Raw genomic sequence first — 22,339 nt, forward strand, 5'->3', positions numbered from 1 at the left:
TGACGAGCAGCAGTTCACGCAGCAGCATGATACAGTAGAAGAAAATATAATAAAAAAATAGAAAAATAGTAAGGAGCAAAAATTAGAGAGACGTGGTAAAAGAGAAAAGATGACTAAATATATATGTATCTATAAATATAAATATATGTACACTAGTGATTAAATAAGAAAATCTTGACAAGAAATATGACGGGAGGGCAGATGGGATATTGCACAGGAATGAGCAGCAGAAAATTACAGTATTACACTTTTAAATATAAATACATTTATAAATACATACATGTTACATTTTTATATAACTTTAATGCACATATAAAAACAGCTGCTTGTTTAAGTGAAAATACATTGATGTTTTTTTTTTTTTGCACTAATAAAGTTGTGGAGTTGTAAAGTATTTTGTCTGGTGTCAATTATATCGTCAGTTATATCGTTATCGCAAATTTTCAAATGTATATCATGATAAATATTTTTGGTCATATCGCCCTGCTCTAATAAGAACATAAATGACCATTTTAATAACCCTGTCATATATAAGATTCAAACTTACCTGAGCATATTTTCTTGTTCTGCAGTCATATTAGATGGCAGTTCTTTTTAAGTTCCATGTTTAGCCTTTTACTATTTTTGCCATCATATCATTTAAATAATAAAAAACTGTTAAATGTAATAAACCTCCCCAAAGAAGAAAAAATATGCAGTGAGTGAAAGGCTAAGTATTATTTATTCAGTTTTTTCCCCTCCTAATTCAAACACTTCATTGGCTTGTATAATTTTCAAATAATTAAAGAAAATGTAATTCAACTAAATAAATAAAAAAATGAATCTTCTTTGCACTCATTCCTTTACTTCTGCTTCAAATGTAAACTCGTCCTGTATATGGAGCACATACTGTATGCAGCAGAAAGTTACATTAATATGGATAGTTAGGGAAATATGAAGAAACACCATCATGGCTTGAGTGCAGTCAACACTGCAACAACACTATTCCTCTGAGAGCACGACAGCAGTGGTGAAAAAGCTCCCAACTAACAGTAATTGGTTTTAAAATAATAGAATTCATTACAGTTACGGCGCTTGTTCAGAAATGCAAACAGGAGAAGAAAAAACATTCACTAGAGACTTGGGCTGAACTGCTTCGCTAAAAACCATGGGGAGATGAAAGGCATAATTCAAATGACAATTTTAGAACCTTTAGTTCATTTATATCAGAAGCTCAGAAGATGTTGCTGGGATAATAACATCATGATTTTTTCTGTTCTTTTGTTCTAGTTGCAGGGCTTGGAAGAACTTTTTCCCTCTCAATTTCATTCTTTTGTGGTGGCAAATGTCTCCTCCTCACACAGAGACATGTGAGGTGACACACAAACAATCTAGCAAACAACACCCGTCGCCAGCAGAGACAGCCAACTGAAAGCTAACATGGGAAATCTTGACAGGGAAGAAGAAAAGCACCTCACACATGACACTGAATTTGCTGCTTGTCTTATTAAATGACTGTGTAATTATACACATCAGGGGTCTGCATTGTAAGGTCCTATGTTTTTATTACATCCAGCTGCAGACTTTGTTTGACTCAAGGCCTGCATCTCAGGTATGACGAAAGCATTCACCCAATCAGCTTTGAAAGAAAGATCATTTTTCTCAAGACCACTCAGGATATAAAGAGACAGGTCAGCCATCTCAGCATGATTGGATGCCACCTCATGCTGCGTCTATAGCCAACATCAAGGACATCACTATTACAAACGCTATACATCTGCCATCAAATCAGCCTCAGGCCAATATCGAGTAATTGGCTCCATTCTAAGGAAGAGCTTGATACATCCTGTCTACCAACTGATATAGTCAAACATATATGTGAATAAATACATTTTTTGCTCCATTTACTTATATTTATTTGGCACAATACCTGTGAGAAAAAACAAGATCACCATATGGCTGTGCATTAAAAATGGATGCCTTATGTTAGCGAGGGCACCTGAGATGAATGATAATATGGGGAAAAAAATGATGAGTTGAAGAGCAAAGCTGTTTCTTTAGCTGCGCTCGATCAACAATCTTTATCCTGAAAAACAACCTCTCCTGTAACTGAAAGTCACGCCTGACCAAGACCATGCTCCAGCAGAACACATGTTGCCACGAATGTGTCTTTTCAAGAGCACTGGTTGTCAATAAGCAAATATGGCTCACATGGAAAGATATGGTCAGAAGGTTTGATGTTCGTATCTCTGAGGAAAAGCAACTGCATAGAATACACAAAAAGAGGGAGACATTGATATGGTGTCAGTGTACAGGCATAAAGCATAAAGGGATGTATACAGACAACCAGGAGGAAGGACAGAGACATCGATGGTGTTGTTCCGTAAACATAGCTGACGTCTCATTGTTAAGAGACTAAATCTGTTTTTAGCGTTGGACTGATCATTCGTAGCATATGGGAAGTCAATAGAATGGGTCTTGTTAATGGCAGGCAAGGGAACACATAATTCCTTACAGGCCCAGATTATGCAAGTGAAAAATCAAAAGGAAAAAAAAAACGAGTGTACCCAATAGAGTTTGGCGCTCTTCCACCATGTAAGAGGCAGTCTCACTTTTGTATTAGGTTGAAGGAAAAATAACAATAAATGAATAAATGAATCAAGCCTCCTTTCCATCTCTAGAGTTGTAAGGGAAAGTTGTTCTTTAGAGAAGACAGACCTGCCTGAGTCCTATTGAGCCATTTCACATGTATTCTTCCTTTTAAAGATCAGATGTCTAACAAATGGCATTAGTGGCACACATAGCCGTGTGTTGCATGGGCGGCAAGAAACCCATTAGGTCAATTCCATAGCAACAATGTGGCTTTTGAGCCCCTGTGGTGCAACAATGTATTGGTCGATTCAATGGGTACCCACTGCCACCAAGTGCTAGCCTTCAGTACTGCATTAGCGGCTGGAGAACTGCAGCTGTTGCCATGTCTATCTGAGCAGAGACAGACCACGATCGTCCACGATGAGCTACTGTACTTGACTAAGATCCAATGTTATCAACACTGTTGTGAGGCACCCAAAACCCAATCTCAATACTAATATGTGTCTTCAATACATAAAGTTAGGCTGTGCACAATTAAAGCACACAAAGATGTCCCCGTGCAATTCACAAAAAACTGTGACCAGTTTGGCATTTTAACACAAGCAGAGAGCAGCCAGCATGCATGAATGCGAGGTGCTGCCAACTCACTCAGGATAAGACTCGCATTCTCTGGGACAGCTGAACTACGCTTTACCAACCAAGCCTAAAGTACATCATGGCAACCTGAGTGTTTCTATCTAGTGCATGACCAGTAGGGCTGCTCAAATACTGCAAGAATCATAATCCAAATTATGCCGGTGAACAATGAGATCACAATTACTTGACACGATTATTCACTGACTTTTTTTTTCTTTTTTTTTCATCATGCATTTTACAGTTGTTAAAATTCTGTTGTTGCTAGTGTTCCTTGTGGACCACCCTAAAATCAAAGGTTAATAACTGAATAGATTTTAGCTTTTTTCTTCATTTAAAGACCAGAATGCTCTGTATTTAACACAAAACAGGAGCTTTGTGGCAAAAGAGAATGGAGCGCAATTATTGTTTTATCTCGATTATCTTATTTTCATAATTGTTTGAAGCAAAAAAAAAAATGTAATGGGATTAATTGCACAGTCCTAATTACTAGTTAATGTATTCTCATTTGTTCATTCATTTATTCTTCCATCCATTTACTAACTAGTGAGCGGCAAGCCAACTAGCCACATGATGCCAATAAACAGCGAAAAAGTGATATAGCTTGAAGGTTTCCAGTTTAAAACTATGACCCATCTCTCCAGAGCACCCTTCAAAAAGAAACTGCAAGCCAGACAATAACACAGCAAGTGATCTGGCCTTGATCATGTCACCAATCATTACGGCAGAGAGCTGTCTAGGGAATCAGGGGAAACCTGGCTGTTGATGAGGCGATTATATGGCTTTACTCTTGTGCGTCCAAGTATGACAGCGCTATGAAAGCATTGCGGCTGATAGGCAGAGACTATACCTTGTTAGCACGCTGTTGTGCTGAGTGGACTAGTTGACTGAGCAGTAGGGCACTCCCACAGGTCCTGGTGGGCTTACTGCAAGAATAGTGAGGGATTATAAAAAAGGCCGTCAATGTGACTCTCACCAAACCCAACATCTGCAACAACTTTGTCAATTTGTCAACAGCTACCTTTTCTTCCTACCTGTCCTTCAACTACCAAGGTACAAAACAGAGATATTACAGATCAGCGGGGTCAATGCACTTCTTACATTGGAATGCAAGTGAGTGTGAAGTCTGCATTTGGAATGACTACAAATGCACAAAAAGAGAGCCTGGCAAGGTTATGAACAGGAGTGCTTTCTCACATCGCCCAATGCAAGCATTCTCCATGCAAATCTTGACATATTCAGACAGAGCCCACATTTCACAGAGATCACATCTAGAAAAAGAAGCCGACCGCATCAACCAAAGCAAATAACTTACTAAATATACACAGATGTAGAGGGTATCGAAGAGCTAAAGAAGCAAATAAAGAAATCGGGAGTGACTGGAGAAGCAAGCAACCATAAAACATGGGGATACACAGAATTTCACAGCTGTGTGAACAGTTAAAGCAGATGCGATGGGATGTGATGGTGGATGCATACAGAGAGCTGGGTTGTAAAAATATGCTATAAAGTTTATGGAGCCTAATGCGGCCCTGCAGGAGCCTCCTGCCGAGCTGAGCATGCCGACAGTGCTGTTGAGTGTTTGACAGAGCTGTGGGAGAGAGATGTACAACTGAGAGCATAGCCCGTATTCACAAGCTCCATCACTAGTGTGGGATGTGCATACAGTACATAAAATTCACAGATATGCAATCAACAGAACTAAGAATCCTATTTTTTCCTCCCCGCCCTTCTCTAAAATAGCCAGTCTCTCCTGTGCAATATCTAAATCGTCGCTGTAATATGCAAGTGTGCTGAAAATTCATGGAGAAAAACAGTGCTTCTTACTACCAGCACAGAAACACGTTCATGTGGACACACCAACACAAATACAGGGAGACTATAAAGCACTGCCATAGTCACTGTTCAATTCAATATCAGCATACTGTGACCACTTCAGCCTTTCATGTTCCCTTCAAAATAACGAGATTCAGCTCGCCTCTTCTGATTGAAGAGGAATGATTGTTTCTTCCTTTGAAAAGACATATGTTGTATAGAAAAGATGTGTGAGGGGAGAAATAAGGAAGGAGAGAAGCTTGCAGAAAAGGCAGAAAAAACCCATAAAAACTCAAGCACAAAAAATAAAAAGAGGACAAATGCTGATGGAAAGTAACCTCTTTTTCTCATCCCCCGTGGGAGCTGTTGTTGACTTAATCCTTCCCACACAACCCAGCCTCTGTCACAGCTAAAACCTTGCTTCTTCCACAGCCAGCAAAGGTCAATCCAACCATAAATGCCTGAAGACAAGTCATTCGGCAAAAAAACAACATTAGCTGGTAGGAAAAGTTCAACATGACATGACAACTGTGATAGCTATTACATATTTACAATGTTATTAAGTTATCCATAAAAGTATTTATAAAGTACCGTGTTGAACCCTCATATCTTCCTAGAAGAGCCTCAGTGTGCCATGATGCTCATTCTGTGAGTTTTTCCTCAAAAAATGTTCTCCTACTTGGTGTTCGAAAGCACTCTCTGACATAAAAGTCCATCTGTCTCCCACAGGTGTTAATTTAGGTTGAGATTTGGTGACTACAAAGGCTGTAGCATGTGATTAATTTTTATACTCATCAAACCATTCAGTGACCTCTGATCGCCATTGGCTGGAGGCATTCTGGAGAGGACCATTCCCATCAGAATTGTAAAGTTTTATCATTAGACAAAGGTGATTGCTCAGAAAAGCTTTGTATCGATTTGCAGTGACCCTTCTGTCTGAGGGGACGAATGGACCCAAACCATACCACTAAAATGTCTAGAGCAGCATGAACGAGCAACCTGTTGTAAGGCATTGTGGCAAATGTAGCATGTTCTGCCTAATAACTGCCAAGGGTATAATAGTAACCGGACTGTTTTTACAAAACAAGAAAAAACTGATAATGAGTAAGATGAAGACAATAATGAGCTTATAAATGAACAAATCTGACATTAAAAGGTGGTTAGTCTACCAAACCTGGATACGCTACAAAGCTACGACATAACAAATGAACTGGTAAACAAAGAAGCACAATTCTCATGGACAAAAAAAAACATTTGAACAATGACAAGAGAGCCCTTTATGCCTCCACAACAAGTCAAGAAAGGATGTACATGTTTCCTTGTCAATGATCAAAAGAGGACTTCACCACCATAACATCACAGGATTCACCACACAAAATGCTTTCAAACACAAAAAAATATCAAAAACACACAAAAAGAGACTGATACAGTTTTAGATCTGGTTGTAGATCTAAGGACGAATGAAAAAGATATCAACCTGAATCAAAAGGATGGAAAGAGGAACGTTTGTAGATGCAAATGATACAATCGATGAGTTCACAAAGGAAGAAAGGCACATGCCTATAAAACTGTTTATGACAAAAGGGTTCCCTTTGACCTGCAAATGGAGCAGAAAGGAGGAACCTGGATTTGTCAGGTTGATGTCCAGGTTATTCAGAGAGATTCAATTCCAGTGTGGGCTCGTTTCCCTCAACTGCATTAGTACAGCTTGACTTTGTAGGTGTGACGGGGTTTTCCTACATAAAGAATGCTTCTCTCCATCATCTCAAACTCGTGGGCCATAGTCAAATGCAGAAATTATGCACAGAACAGTAAGGCATGACTAGTTATCCAGATATTTACATCTGAGCCCCAAATGATAACCATTGGGTTTTCAAACTGTAGTCTACATGTTAGCGCCCTAACACATCCCAGTGAAGGATTCTGGGAGTAGAATTTTCCTCTAATTTGAGTCATTAAAGCAACAAATGTTCAGTATTTATTAACAATGATAGCAAAGCATATTTAAAGATATCCTATGTGAAAGTATTTTGTCAAATAAATATTTCCTAATCTCACTCTCAGGCAACTTTTTATGTCAATCAGAAGAACTCTAAAATTTGCTTTCAGCCAATCAAAGAAACATCTTATTGAAACGGTCCCCTCCAGAGCATGTTTCCTTGATCTTAATTTAAAATAGAATCTATGTTGAACACTGGCTCAGGGCATGGGAGGCACACGCTATTGATTAATTTTTCATTCCTGTTCTTTTAAAGAACCAAGGACATGTGCCACATCAAATCTGCTCAACCCTCAGCACCCAGTTTAATAGCTTGCTTGAAACAAAAAGTCTTTTGAGGTATGTGGTTTTAAAAGGTAAGCAGGGAGGGAGGGTACCTTGATTTCCTTTCAGGCTCACCATATTTCTTTTACTTTTTACTTTTTTTAGGGTCCTTCACAAGCACTCCTGGCACTGTGAACGAACACTTGATTGGAGTTAAAGAGGAGCCAGATGTATGCCTCATATCCTTGCAACTCTCTTTCTATGTCCCTTGTTTCCCATCTGGATGCTTTGCGATTCTCTATCCTAACGATAACTATTTGCTAACAGATTGTCCAAAAATCCTTGGCACTAACACAGAAGATTAGGAGCACAGGTAATTCACCTGAGATACATATAATATCAACCAATAAAACAAAAGAAATGTATATCAACATCCTTCATTTCAGTGCTAAAGGGTAAGTGCATTTCTCTTGCCTTTCTCTCTAAAAAAAGAAATTTAGGAGTTTTGACTGCTGATCATAAAAAGTTATGTCCAAATTTTGCATATTGACTGAATGCTCTGAATGTGAATTTTTACCTAAGGTATTGATTAACTTTTAACAGTAACTAATAAATTAGTGAGGAAAAATGCATCTTTAGAAAATAATGATTTAAAAAATACATCAATAAAATACCTCAGGTGGATTGCAAATGAAACTATCTCAAAAATGAGGAAAATATCAAGGTTTAGTGCTTTTGCAATGCTGTGCGTGATAGACACACAAACATCTTTTCATTTAAATGTTGAATATACAGCCACATTTGAACAGATTAATGAAAACGACCTTGTAGTTGAACTAAGTTATACTCCATGACATTAGGATGTGAGATTTTTCTAATGTATTCCTATCCTCCTATAGCATACACAATCACATAACTGCATACATCCGCACAACTCTGCACACAAGAAAATAAAGTTGATGTTAAAGACATCTTTAGCTACACTGAAATTAAAATGCCAACATTCCAATGCAGCAGAAAAAAGAAGACAGTTTATGAAGTTCATCAGCTATAGTGAAGCCGATACAGCCTCTTCTGACTTTTTTTCTCAGGTTGTCTGATGCGTTTTAGGATCTCTGGTCCAACCCACACACTGAAAACACACACAACCACACCAGCCATCACCACCTGACATCTCAGAACTGACCACGATGTTACCATGGAAATAAGCAGTCATCTGTCCAGTCATACAGATATTGATCACCTCCCTGTGGTCTAGAGATTGCAGTTTCTTTTTTTCTTTTGCCTGCATCACACAACCTCTCACAATCAAAGGCTTTCACGTTAACACTGCAGTAGACATTGATGTATTGTTACAATGTGGCCCTTGACTTGTGACGTAAATCAGGCCAAGTTTTACAAAGCCTGACGTTATAAAGCCATTGTAGTGGGTACAGGGAACTGCAGCGCACTGCGTAAAACATGCAGTTACTTATATGTATATGTTATATACAATGAATCTTAACATCAAGGGTTAAGACCACAAACTTGATGACACAGGGGCAGAATAGGGGCATTAATAGGGAATCCACACATTGAGAGCATATGCGGCTTTGCAATGTTGTACAGTTTAACAATGGTCAAAGTGGATTACAGGTAATTCCCACAGTCTCTGTATTCCTAACTCATTCTCCATGAGGAGAGTGCCAGGGAGGTTTCATGCCTTAGACAGAGAAGTTACAGTTGTATTTTCCCTGCAGACAATCCTAACCAACACTTCCCTTACAGCACATAAGAGAGCACTCTGTCCAACCGACACACGCAGACAGCATGAAAATGGGAATCTGCCAGCAAAGCAGGGAGTTGTACTGTAGGCCATCATCGGCTAAATGCTCTCCATCTGCACCCCACTAGCTTTCAGTTGGGCTTTCAAGAATGACAGTTTATACCTGCCTGTATGTTAGCCATATCTATGGGCTACTGGTAGAGGGATGGCACAGAGGTTACAAATGCATCAGTATTAGGGCTGCCACAATTATTTTGATAGTCGACTAGTCACCGATTATTTTTGCGATTAGTCGACAAATCAGATCATCATCCATTGGACGTAAAACGTACAGCTTATTGCACCAGCATGCATCCGCTAACTAGCATTAGCTTACAGCTTTAAGTGTTTAAGGTATGTGCTAACTAAAAATAAAGACAAGATGATAGTTTATTAAACTTTTAATGAATTTTGCAGATTGTCTCAGTGGAGTTTAATAAACTCAGGCGTCTGCTCCTTGCCATCTAAAATATAACAGGTAGTGAAGGGAGTCTGGTGTTTTACACCGGCTCCAGTGAGCCTTCAACCCTCCAGCTATCGAGCGGGTGGGTAACAGACGACTCCGAAAACGTTGGGGCACTTTTAAAAATATGTGATGTCTTGATAAACCGAGCAGATATTTGAAGTTTATACAGCTATATTCGCCGAGAAAATATGTTAAAAGTTTATTTTGTGACCCAGAAAGAGTAATATTAAAACTAAGTAGCTGCCGCCATTGTTGGAAACTGGAATAGGCTGAGCCGAGCTATGAATTCTGGGATAGGTTGGGCCACGAAGGATACATCCGACTCATCCTTCAAATTCGGGGAAAAGGAGGACACATTTGGAGGAATCTTTGAATCTGGAAAGCCTTCGTCGCGTCGCTGTAACGTAATCGGCCTATAAATGCGGCCTCCGAAGGATGCAGCCCGTAAATTTGGACACAGCTACAATACTGGAGACTGCTTCTTCTTCTTGGTTTAACGGCAGCTGGCATCTTTGTACATGCAGTGCTGCCACCTTCTGTTTCAGTCCGTTATTACACTCTTAAATCATACTATTTATTCCTGCGTCTTTCAGGATCTTACAAAGCCTCAAACGACACGTCGACTATTAAATTTGTCGTCAACGATTTTGATAGTCGACATAATCGTGACTAGTCGACTAATCGTGGCAGCCCTAATCAGTATGCTCTTGAGTTGGAAGCAATGCATTTGATAGGGTGCCTGCATGGTTTGCAGAACTTCTTAATTTAGGTCTCACAATTCAAACTTGTATGATTTTGTCATATTATGCCTAGTGAAAACAAATCGTCCATTGCCGCTGATTGAAAGCTACTCAGTCCAGGTCAATAGGGGCAGAGCTGAAAAACCAGTTCTTCCAACGGAAATAACCAAGCACAAAAGAACAGTTTGACAAAGAAGGAGAAAACTCAATCGATACAAATGGTTCTGTTAAATGCCTTGCAGAGCGAGGTTTGTCTGAGCTCATGAGCAGAGCAGAGGCCAGGTCACACAGTGCTACTTTACTTTGTCTGTGGGTTTCTGTTAAGCTTTACAGTCCTCCTAATCCTCACAAAGCTCTCAAAAGGTAATAAGCCACAGTTTAAAGTGACAATTCAACACTTGCCAAACTATGAACCAGTAGATGTAAAAAAAAAAAAACACAAAATAATTTCTTCTTTACAAAAGAGGGATGCCATTTCGTAGGTGAAAATAAGTAATCTGTATATTATAATGTGAACAAATGAATGTGTATTGCCAATACTGTGGGAAATTCCAATAGTATACTTCAAGTAAACTACCTGAAGTAAAATGAAGAAGAAGAATAAGCATTTGTAAGGAACCAGTCGTGTTCCTGTCACATGGGGAGCTGTTGACAGCAAATTTTGATAAACAACCATAAATTTTTCCACTATCCTAATATGGTCGAATATTTCTGCTTTAGGCAGAAAAATATTGCAGTGCACTGTGGGTCAGTGTGTGTCTGTGTACAGTATTTATGAGTGTGTGCAAAGTCCTTTTAAGTGTTATACTGTATATTTTTAATGTGGATCCAAAGTGTGGTACATGTGCACCTAAGAAAGATCCTCTGTTTGATCTCAAAAAGAAACGCGAATCCCTTTGGGGTTGTGTCAGGAAGAACATCTGTCAAATTAAACATGTTCAATTGAATTTTATTTATGTAGCGCCAAATAACAGCAAGGCGACGTGTAGAGCTACCCCCTGTGGTGGGGGGTAGTCAGAGAAGCTTTACTGTATATTCTCTATGTGCATTGTATCTCACAGACAAAATGTGTGTGAATGTGAGAGTGAATGAATAGTGGTATTGTAAAGCGCTTCGAGGGGTCCCGAAAAGCGCTATATAAATGCGATCCATTATTATTATTATCATTAAAATGATTTTGATAAACAGATTAGATTGAAGATTATGAGAATTTGTGTAAAAGCTATCCTTCTTTGTGGATATTAAAGTATTGAAATGCTAATAGAAGTTACACTGCAATCAATTTCAAAGAGAAACAGCAAAAACCAACAAAAGGTGTCCTGACTCACTTTCAGGCTGTATAATTTCAAGATTTCTCATTTTAAAGTGCTAAAAATTTGCATGCAGGAAAAGTGTTGACAGTTTATAGCCTTTTCAAATTAAAGCCCATTAGTAATATCACAGGTGAAAATGAAAAGAAAATGAAATGACCCTCACTTGCACAGTTCAGAATGCGCTCCTCAACATCCTTCCAAAACGAGATAAAATGATGTGCAATGTGTATTTGTGAGCTTAGGGAGTGAATAAAGACAGATACACAGAAGTACGAAGATTCACAAGCTAAATAAATAATGGGCTACTTACCGCAACTTTGCTCCCAGTTATCTGCATGCAGCGATCAGCGGAGGAGGTTAATGTGCAAAAAGACACAAACAGCACAATCATTAGTAAGGCCAGAGAATTCTCTCCATTACACGTTGAAGCATTAGCGTAACTTATGGGACATCACAAAAATTCTTCACACAATTAAAGCACACACTATACACTTACAATTGAAAAAAGCCAACAAGAGAACATTCAAAACTGTCGTCACATGCTGAAGATAATGTCTGCGTTTGGCAGCTGCAGTGTTACCAATTATTTTGAATATGAATATTTGCTCGGCATATGAAAACACGCCGAAGTAAAAGTTGCGGCAACAAAAGCGGAAGTCATGTTTAGTCATGCCATCTTCCACACAAGGTATTAATTAAATGATTAAGGGGATAAAATATGATTGCCCTTGTGACTGCCTGATTGAATGAGTGGTACAGAACAGAACAGTGGCTAGTGTGGGCAAAGAGGCTCTGTGGACTGAAATCAATCTGCTGCCATTAACGTTGGGCTTCAGGTGTCAAATTTGCGTGGCGGAGCTACCTTGAACCCATGCAGTCAGCACGATTCTTGAAGTTTAACCTTGTTATTTGTCAATAGTGGCAGGTAACGGAAGTGATTTTCATTACTGCAACTGTGGGGCTTGTTTCACAGTAGGAGTGTGTCTGTCAGCAGAGTAAATGTATTCTAATCTGTGGTTGAGCTCTTCTTTCTCTGCCGTATGCTTCTGAAGAAATGCATTTTGAGTGCAGGAAGTTACAGGACACACTAGGGTACCCCGTCTCTCTAGTATGCAGAGAGGGGAAGTACAAAACCTACCTTTTTGTTTCATTTACTGTCACGCACAAACTCTCTAGATGTGTGGCCATATGATGCTTGATTCCCCTCTCCATCACTCCATCACATAAAGCATCTTCTACACGTCATCACCTGATCGCAGAAATACTACTTTGTATTCACACTCTAACTACATTTTCCTTGCTTTCCTGCGAATGCAGCATATCACTATTTAAGACGGTGCATTACCTGAATCCTGCAGATTAGACTCCTTGAAATGAGTCACATTGATGTAACTCAGAGCTCAGATATTTTGCGTGGATATTGATGCCAACCAGATCAAATACGTATTTTTAATATTATTTCATAGCAGCTTGACCAAAATAGCAGACACTATCTTTAGTGTGTTCAGATAATAGTCAGAGAGGAGCTTAAGGGGGAACGGCACAGTTTCACTAACGAGTTTTTGGTTTGGGTGCAATGTAACACCTTTTTCTGAAACAAGGACAAGTTTTCTCATTTTACTACCTTTTGAGTTCTGATGCTTAGCAGGAGAAGTCAATAGGCACACGTATAAAGTCAATAGGTGCAAGTATACAGATTTTTTTATTCAGAACAAATACAATTATGTCTACTCTTTTTTTTCTTTTTTCCAAATAATTACGTAAACACTTATCAGGCTAACAATAAAGTGCTTGAATGACCTCAGCAAATCCAGGTCCCACTCAGAGAAGAAGGTGGCACATTGGTTGCATCAAACAAACCAATATTTGAATAAAACTTCGTTAATTACACTAGAACGTCCCCCTGTTAAGACCCTGCCATAACACCTTTGCTGGATGAGATAGAGCAAGTCTGGAATTATACACTGAAATATTCACTGCTGGTAGTCAAAACTAAATCTCAGAGAAATTCTAATAGTATCAATTGTTTAGATTAGTTTGGCACACATGTAAAGGGAAGAAAGCACAGGAAAATAAGATGAGAAAGAAGTGCAGCTGTTCATGCAAAGCTGATGGACAATGATGTCAGTAGACACACTCGTGCAAGAGCAGCGTTGGATTCCACTGAAACACAGCTCATATTCAAATGAACAGGGTTAATGTGGAATTCTCCTGTGAAAAGACATCCCGTTTGTGTTGGGGGTAATTTGCTAGACCCCTGCTGAGGCACCCTGGTATACTATGGGAAGTGTTCTCAAACTTTCCTGGCAACAGACCAGGAGAGAGGTGGCAATTCACAGGAGAGAGAAGAAGAAAAGCTTTAACTTCCCTTTGAAAGACATATTTTACAAGAGAAAACAAAGTAAGAATTAGTCTTTTCCCATTTTATGTCATTTTCGAGCCAAACAGCAGTTGGATGTGGTATGTCAGTAAGCATGAAAGGTGAATATACTGTACATACAAGAAAGGAGCACCCCGTGAGAGAAACCTGAAGCACTTAAAGCTATTGAACTCCAGGAATACTGCCTATTCCTGGACACTAAGGCACATGTTCAATTGAGCAAGTCTGCAGAGACAGACAAGAAAAGGGTTACACAATACAAGGGGGATATTTCTTGTTCTGCCAGCATTTACTGATTTAAACTTCTAGTTCCAAATCTACGTTCTCTGCAACTGCATTAAGTTGAGAAAGAAAGAGGTGAATTAAAGTGTCTACACACAAATTTGACTACATATGAGTGTGGAAGAAATGGTCCTGGTTGTCCCCCTTATATTTCAATGACTGAAATGAAAGGTAAGTGCAAATCAGACACCTATTAAATAGCGTGTGGAGTAAAAAAAAAAGAAAAAGACAAACAAAGCATGTTTGTAGCCGTTTGACACCAACAAAAACCACAACCTCCCAATGCAGCATACATCTTTGCTAGATGAGCAAAATGACATTAGCATTGAATGCACAACAGCAAGACAGAATCCAGACAGACAGACATCAAAATGCACTCCTACATTCAATCACCACTCACATGCGTATTAGCACCCATATGCAGCATTAGCTCCCAATAATGTCCAACCTTTAATTTACAGACATATAGGCTCATTCGTGCAGACTGAGTGGAAAAAAATGATGGTGATTTTGAAATCTAAATTATAAAAGGTCTCAAAAATTTAAACCCTCTTCACACTTGTAAGGCAACTGCTGACAAACTACACTGCAGCAATGAGTGACTGGGTTACCACAACCCACATCACACAGTCCAACAGCAAAGGAACACTACAAGGCGGTTTGAGGAAGCTTTACTGTTACATACATTTGTAAATATTTAAATAAAGTAACATTAAGAAATATCTTTTTTCATCTATCAGGACGTAAAAGAAAGCGAGGCAATTAATTGTATAAATACACTTTATTGAAAACAGGAGAACAAATCTACTGATGACTAAATTATCCAACTTGGCCATTTTTTTGTTCTTGTTTTGTTTGTGTCTTATATTTTTTTATACTCTTAAAATAACAGAATTTCTTCCTGGAATAATCTCTGATATACTCTAAAACATTGAAATAAAAGTCTTCCTGTCTCTCTCATACTGTAGTTACAGGAATAATTGTTGTGTATCAAGTTGCTAACTGCAGCGAATTGGCAGCCGTGTCACATTACTATTGCAATCATATGTAAAGAAATGGCAAACTATTAAGTTGAAGCACATTATCTTTATGTATTATTGGTATGTAATGGTGTTTGGAAATATAGCTGTCCTGTATTATAGTGTGACTGCATGTGCACTTGCATGAATCAGCACGCACACAATCATCACTGACATTCAACCATCCCCTTTCTTCAGACCTATTAAATGTGATAGCAGGGTGCTGACAGACATCCCATTTTGTCCTCTGTCCTTTGACTACATGGATTACGTTATTCATTTGAATAAAATATCAGTGCTCACAAAGCATAATGGGCCCTGTGTGGAATTCAATCATCTCGGATAATCATCATTATCAATAATGCCAGTTAATTACCATAACAATGAGGCAGGTAATAAATGATGATGTCAAGAAGGAGCTACCAGGTTCAGGAAACAAAGAGGACAGAAATCACTTTTTCTTCTTCTTCTTCTTCAGAAGTGATCTGAATTTTACAGCACGAGGCTGGCCATAACTTCAATAGACAATACAAGAATTTATCATACATTCATGGATCGCTGCCAAAACTGTTATTGCTTAAAATGATTAAGCATCGCCTCTCCACCAAATTACTCCAACACAAAACAGGCAAAATCATTTTAATTAATTTTATATCTAATCTCATTTTAAAACAACTGAGAGTCAACAGACCAACAAAATAATTCTGCTAAGCATCCATAGCATGCAAAACTAAATGGTAAAGCATGCTATGGTGCAGTGTAAAGAATTATCACAGGTTTACTGGTCAGACATTTGTCCTATTTCACTCCTGTGTTTGATTGCAGTGCCTCTCGTCTTTATAAACAAATAATGCAGCAAGAAGACACCACCAAAAATTCACATGCAATTATACACCTGGACAACCAACCGTTTTCATGCAAGCATGTGACTGGACCATCCACCTATGATTGAGTAAGTGAGGGATTGCCTTAAATCTGGAAGATTTTGGCACAACAGGAGGAGAAGTAAGGGATATAGATCAAAACTGCAATCAAAGGCGTGGATTTCAAGCATGAGGTGTGAAGAAAGGCAGCAAAAGTGAGCGTGTGCAAGAGCAGATGACAAAGCAAGCAAAAAGCATCATGTTGTCATTCTAGAGAGGAGTGTTAAGTGTCGTGACATTGCAGCCCACCAGTTACAACTGTACAATATATCTTAGCTTATAAAGACATAACTCTGAAATGCATTCTCTCACTTACAGATTTGGCCGTGGCTGAGATGTACTGGACCACCATCTCGCGTTTGGTGCTCAGGTCCTTTTCTCGCAGCGGCGCTTTGCGATCCTCATTCAGGTTCATGTCCTCCTACACAACAAGAAAGTCAAAATGTTAACAATGAAGCTCTGTGATACTCAACAGTTTTAAGTAAAAACAGATTTTACAAAAATACTTGACATTTGAACTTGAATTTAATAAAACATTTCAAATCAACTGCATTTCACAACCTCAAACTTGTTACAAGGTTATTTACAGCACAATGGTTTCACTAACAAGAAGAAGCTTTTTCAACAAACACACAATTATTGTTCCATTTCCACTAAAATCCTTTAATAGAAAATCCTGTTTCCATGGCTGAAAAAAGTTTGCTGTCTGTTTCTTTATTAAAGTCACGTGGCTCCGCAGCAGAAAATAATGGCAATAATAATTAGTCCTTGAAACGAAAGTAGCAAGGCTGCAGCAATAAAAACTGTACACCCCAACTCAGAACAGGAGAACAAAATCAAACACACTGCTTCTATTGAGGCCATGCAATCACATCAGATAGGCTGGATAGGCAGTATCTGTGTGTTATTGGGAGTATTATCTTCATGCTACTTTAATTCTGCATCACAAAAGAGGCCTTTCATGTGAGAGACATCAGGGATAGAGGGAAGGCTGGACAGAGCACTAAAAGCTAGGGAATGACATGATGATTAGAATGGAGGGGGATGTTTATCAGAAGCACTCTCTCACAAAGAGATGGGTAGAATGAACATAGTGAAAAAACATCCTCCTCGGGGTTTTAGAACGGCGAACCTAAAGGTGTGGAGGCATGCTGCCCTCTGCTGGGAAGCAGAGAAAATCATTTGTCTTTTAGTACACGTTGATCTGTTCTGACAGTGATTTCCTTTCATGCAGTTAAGTGTAAAATTCAGCTAGAGAAAAAAACGAAGCGCGTGAGTTGAAAGTAAGAACACTGTTTGAATGTCTTACCACAAATAACCTGATTCACAAGGTTTTTCTTCATTTGTTAGCGAAGCATGGGCAGGAATTCCATCCAGGGGCACGGTGACCTGAATTCCTTCAAGCATATTTCCTCTAGTAAATACCCTTTGAGCTAGAAAAATCATTAATATCTATGGGAGATAGAGGAGGGGAGAAAGTGCAGCTGAAACTTTTACAATTGGCAGGTTTTTTTCACTGAAGGAAACCAGCAGGTTTTTCAATTAATCTCTGAACCCTGCTAATTTATCTGCTTAATTGGCATTCAATAAAGGAGGCAAAATGTGATGGGGTGAGTACATTATGGGAGGGGTAGGAGCAGTGGGCCTGCGGGACGCTTGTCAGGGGGCAAACTCGAGGAATGAGCCCTCATGTTTCGCCTCCAAAATGATTAATGCTCTATTATTAATTATACCCTCACAGGCTACATAAAAAGGAGTCTCAAGATATCATGCCTATGCTGCTGATGTGACTGAAATGAGGAGATCTGAGCTTGTATAAATGACGGCGAAGTTACGGGGACAAAGATTCCTCGTTTGTCTCACACTGGTCTGGCAAAATCGACTAAGAATGTATTTCTACAGTAGCCAGGCAATAAAAACACAGCAGACTTTCTGCTGATTGCTTTGTCCTAAATACAGTCGAAGCAATCAACGAGTTTTCATACGTATTGTGCAAAGCTCTTGACTAGCCAGTAACCTAAATCCAACTGAGCAGGTGTTTGACTCACTAAAGACCAGTCCCCAAACAAGCAATAACTGAAGATGGCTGCACCACAGGCCTGGCAGCACCTCACCAGGGAAGATACCAAGCATCTGCTAAAGTCTGTGGATGGTAAATTTCAGGTATTCATTAACTGCGACAGATTTTCATCAAATTATTGCATAGTTTAAGGTTATGAGTTGACCTATAAAATGAGTTTGCCCTTGTATTAAAAAGGCGTAAAAGAAATTACTGCATGGATCATATAATGTGGACGTAAGCGCCATAATATTAAAATCTTGAGCACAATGCAAACCGTTAGACACTCACTGCTGTGTTTAGTTTCTAAAATATATATAAAATAATACAAGATGGCCTTAAAATTCCAAAATCCTGTGGTGTGGTAAGCCTAAAACAGAGCAAAACCAGGGCACTACAGGCTTTGTATCATTGAAAGGGAAAATTAATGGGAGCCATCAAATGCATCTCAGGCAGAAAACAGTATGGAGTGCTCACCCTATGGGGAAAACTGGATCTAAGAAAAGTAGAAGTATAAAATGTTTTGCTTCAACTGTGACAAATCAATTATTTTGTCCACTAGCCTCAAGTCTGATCCATGAGTGTGTAAGGGCACATGCAGTAATTCTCCTGTGGGCTGGTTTTAATGTCCTGGTGCAGAGTGGAACTGCTGAGGGATCACATAGGAACTTATTACGAGGAGTGTTCATCCTGACAAGGCTCACAGAGAGGCACATAAAACCCCAAACTAGCCACAGCAGCACTGCAATGTCACATTCTTCTTTCACTGCTCCTCTGTCTTTGCGCGCACCTCAATACCGTTCCCCTGCTCGAAAAAGATATTCTCTAAAGAGCGGAAACAGAGACAAATTGGCACAGAAATCAAATCAGTCGAATCAATCAAGTATGGATGTCATGCTCTTGCAGGTTTTCATGCTGGCAGCCAAGTAAAACCATCATCTGGGCAATAATGCCACGACTGCTAATGGCAACTTGGGAGGAGAGTGCCAATATGCAGCAGCCATATTCACACCATCAGGCAGACGGTCTAAATTGAGGAGATGAGTTCATGCGTTTGACCTCACAAAACACCACGCCTATGCTAGTGTACAGTCATAACTCTACACATTAAAAAAAGGACTGTGGTTATCGTGATACCTCGAGGTTTAGTAAAAATCTTCAACAGAACAGTCAATTCTTTTTATATGTTGTTTTTGTGCTATTAGTGAAGTCGACTACAGCATTATAGCTGCGTTTCTAGTGAGACGCAAATACATGAAATTCCAGCAACTGATTTATGTCTACGCATTTTGATGAGATCCTGTGAATTCAAGCTGTGCACATCTTAGGAAATTCCGTGACAAAACGCATGAGACATACAAACACAATGCCCTCCTAAGGCAGCGCTGAAAGTAAATGTTTTTCCATGCATTTTAACTTTCCCCCTGTACTTTTACAAATATACTCCTGCTCTTAATGGTTGGTTTCAAAAATTCTAGAAAGAGTTCATTTGGCTTTCCTGGCCACTGACTGAGTGTTTCTTCCTATATTTTGACAAACCCTTTTGATGACCTTTCAGTAATAGGCTACATGCTATTTAAGCTTTGAGATACACGGCGCAATGTGTAACCACTTTGCAGCGGAAAAAAGTATTTTCACTTTCCTGCTAGTCATTAACGCACAGTAGGGGGTCTCACTAATATGCCATGGGTCAGCCCTTTATTTGAAGCCAGCTAGACATCAAGACTGCAACATGTAGGACCATAATAACAATCAATTACAGAATGGGTGTAGAGACAAAGAAGACAGAGAGCAACTGGAATGTGTGTTGAACAGATAGATGTTGAAGAGAAGCTACTATCATCAAAAGAAACTACACACCACAGTTCTGTGTTTACTAGGTTTGACCAGAAAAGTTTACTGTCTATGAGTGTAAATAGCGCTTGCTTAAAAAGTACATAAGTAAATAACCCTTTTTTAAATTTTAATTTCATTACTGTAATTATACTTCCCAACCCAAAGTGTCAAGGCCTGTCAAATGTCAGACCAACAAACATGCCTTCTGTGTCATCTGTCACTGAGCAAATTGAAGCCTGGGTTTAATGTCACGCCGCTGTGAGCACAAACATAGTAATTGAGAGGTGAACTGAGTGACAGGGATGAGCACCCAGGCAAGAAAACACTGAGCACTCGCCTGATGAAAACCAGGAGCACTGGTCGTATTTCTCTGGCCCTGGCAATAAAGACCATTGTATGAGAAAAAAGGAAAGGCAGCCACCGTACCACACACACACACTCAGAGACATTAGCCACAATAGTACACACAACCTATGCAATGAAGCCAGAGTTATTCAGCTCCTCACTTCAAAGAGATGGGCTGAAAGCTTTTTGTAAGATTTCAATCCTGCAGTACATAAGGCCAAAAATGCATTTCAATGGAGAAAATCACAAGTGTGACAGAGCTTTGACCCCACGGATGAGTGCGAAGTGAATTTCAAAGTTTGGTACTTCTCACACTGGCCTAAGGAATACGTAGGTGGAGACCGGCCTCACAAAAGGTTAACATCTGAATATAAAACATTTACATTTTCTATAAATCTCAGGTCATTTTGGTTCAGTTAAAAGGTAATATTGGTTCCATAATCTTTTATATCAACAAATCCAATGAAAACACAGAAACCACAATGAACTAATACTGAGAAGTGGCCGAAGTCTGTGTTTAACGTTGTTATCCATAAATAATTCTAAAGACAAAGTACAGAGTAGTTCCTAGATGTCAGAGAGACATGCAGTTCTGCTTATAGGGCTGCCACAAACGATTATTTTGATAGTCGACTAGTCACCGATTATTTTTGCGATTACTCGACTAATCAGATCATCATCCATTGGACGTAAAAGTACAGCTTATTGCACCAGCAGCATCTGCTCTTATATAACTATCATTAGCTGACAGCTTTAAGTGTTTAAGGTCTGTGCTAACTAAAAATAAAGACAAGATGATAGTTTATTAAATTTGAATGAAATCTGCAGATTGTTTCGGTGAAGTTTAATAAACTCCTTGCTATCTAAAATATAACAGGACACTGGAGTAAATTCTCGAGCATCTCACACTTCTGATGATCAGCTGTCTGCTTGACGTTTATTCAGCTGTGCAAAAACTATAACTTTAATCTCAGCCAAACCGATTTACTCAGGAACAAATAAAATACTAAAAAAAAAGCCAAACAACAACATTTTTAAGTTATCTAAGTGACTCATATATCATGTTTAACCTGAGCAGCGAAAGACGGCGGTGGGTTTGAAGACGATCTGCCGGGAGTCCGCTGTTCTCACGGCTCTAGTTAGCCTAGCTCCCGGCTAGCTATCGAGCTAGTGGGTAACAGACGTCTCCGAAAACGTCGGAGCGCTTTTGAAAATATGTGGTGTCCTGATAAACTGAGCAGATATTTGAGGTTTACACAGCTACATTCTCGCCTGAAAATATGTTAAACGTTTATTTTATGACCCAGAAAGAATAATAAGAGTAATATTAAAACTAACTAGCTGCGCTATGAATTCTGGGACACAGCTTCTTCTTCTTCGGGGTTTAACGGCAGCTGGCATCCTTGTACATGCAGTGCTGCCATCTTCTGTTTCAGTGCGTTATTACACTCTTAAATCATACTACTTATTCCTGCGTCTTTTGTGATCTTACAAAGCTTCAAACGACGCGTCGACTAATCGTGACTAGTCGACTAATCGTGGCAGCCCTATCTGCTTATACTGCTTTGCAACTTTGTTGGGCAACTTATCGCAATCTGTACACAAGTATTTTGAAAAATACAAATTTATGGCGAAACGAGTATGAATGCATGTCACACATCAATGTAGATTCAGTCACTGAGACATTATTAGAGCTGCAATGCAGAGGCAGCAAAATTAGAGAGACAACACTGAAGTTTCCTGTGTAACCCGTACTGCCCGGACGTCTCACCTGAGGCGAAAAAGGCCTTCTTCAGGGTTGGGCAAAATAAACACCATGATACAGGAGAGAAATCACATGATGCTGACACAATCAATTATAAACCACGTAATTTTCAGCGACTCTTTTAT

At 39.2% G+C, this 22,339-nt stretch overlaps 1 protein-coding gene across 8 annotated transcripts in view; it reads right to left on the reverse strand.

Moving 5' to 3' along the window:
• Positions 1-22,339, reverse strand: part of diaph2 (diaphanous-related formin 2) — a 378,860-nt gene that overhangs the window by 337,598 nt on the left and 18,923 nt on the right. For 7 of the 8 annotated variants that reach the window (XM_085428909.1, XM_085428893.1, XM_085428885.1 and 4 more), the window contains 2 exons: positions 16,526-16,630; positions 11,916-11,936 (listed from right to left, as the gene is read on the reverse strand). In XM_085428909.1, the coding sequence (XP_085285035.1) occupies positions 11,916-11,936; positions 16,526-16,630 (126 nt within the window). The remainder of the gene's footprint in view (positions 1-11,915; positions 11,937-16,525; positions 16,631-22,339) is intronic. The other variant, XM_085428873.1, reaches the window with a different exon arrangement.

The sequence above is a fragment of the Rhamphochromis longiceps genome, linkage group LG2 (assembly GCF_057381845.1).
Source record: "Rhamphochromis longiceps isolate RC_006_pf linkage group LG2, R_longiceps_female_GT1.1, whole genome shotgun sequence".
NCBI lineage: Eukaryota > Metazoa > Chordata > Actinopteri > Cichliformes > Cichlidae > Rhamphochromis > Rhamphochromis longiceps.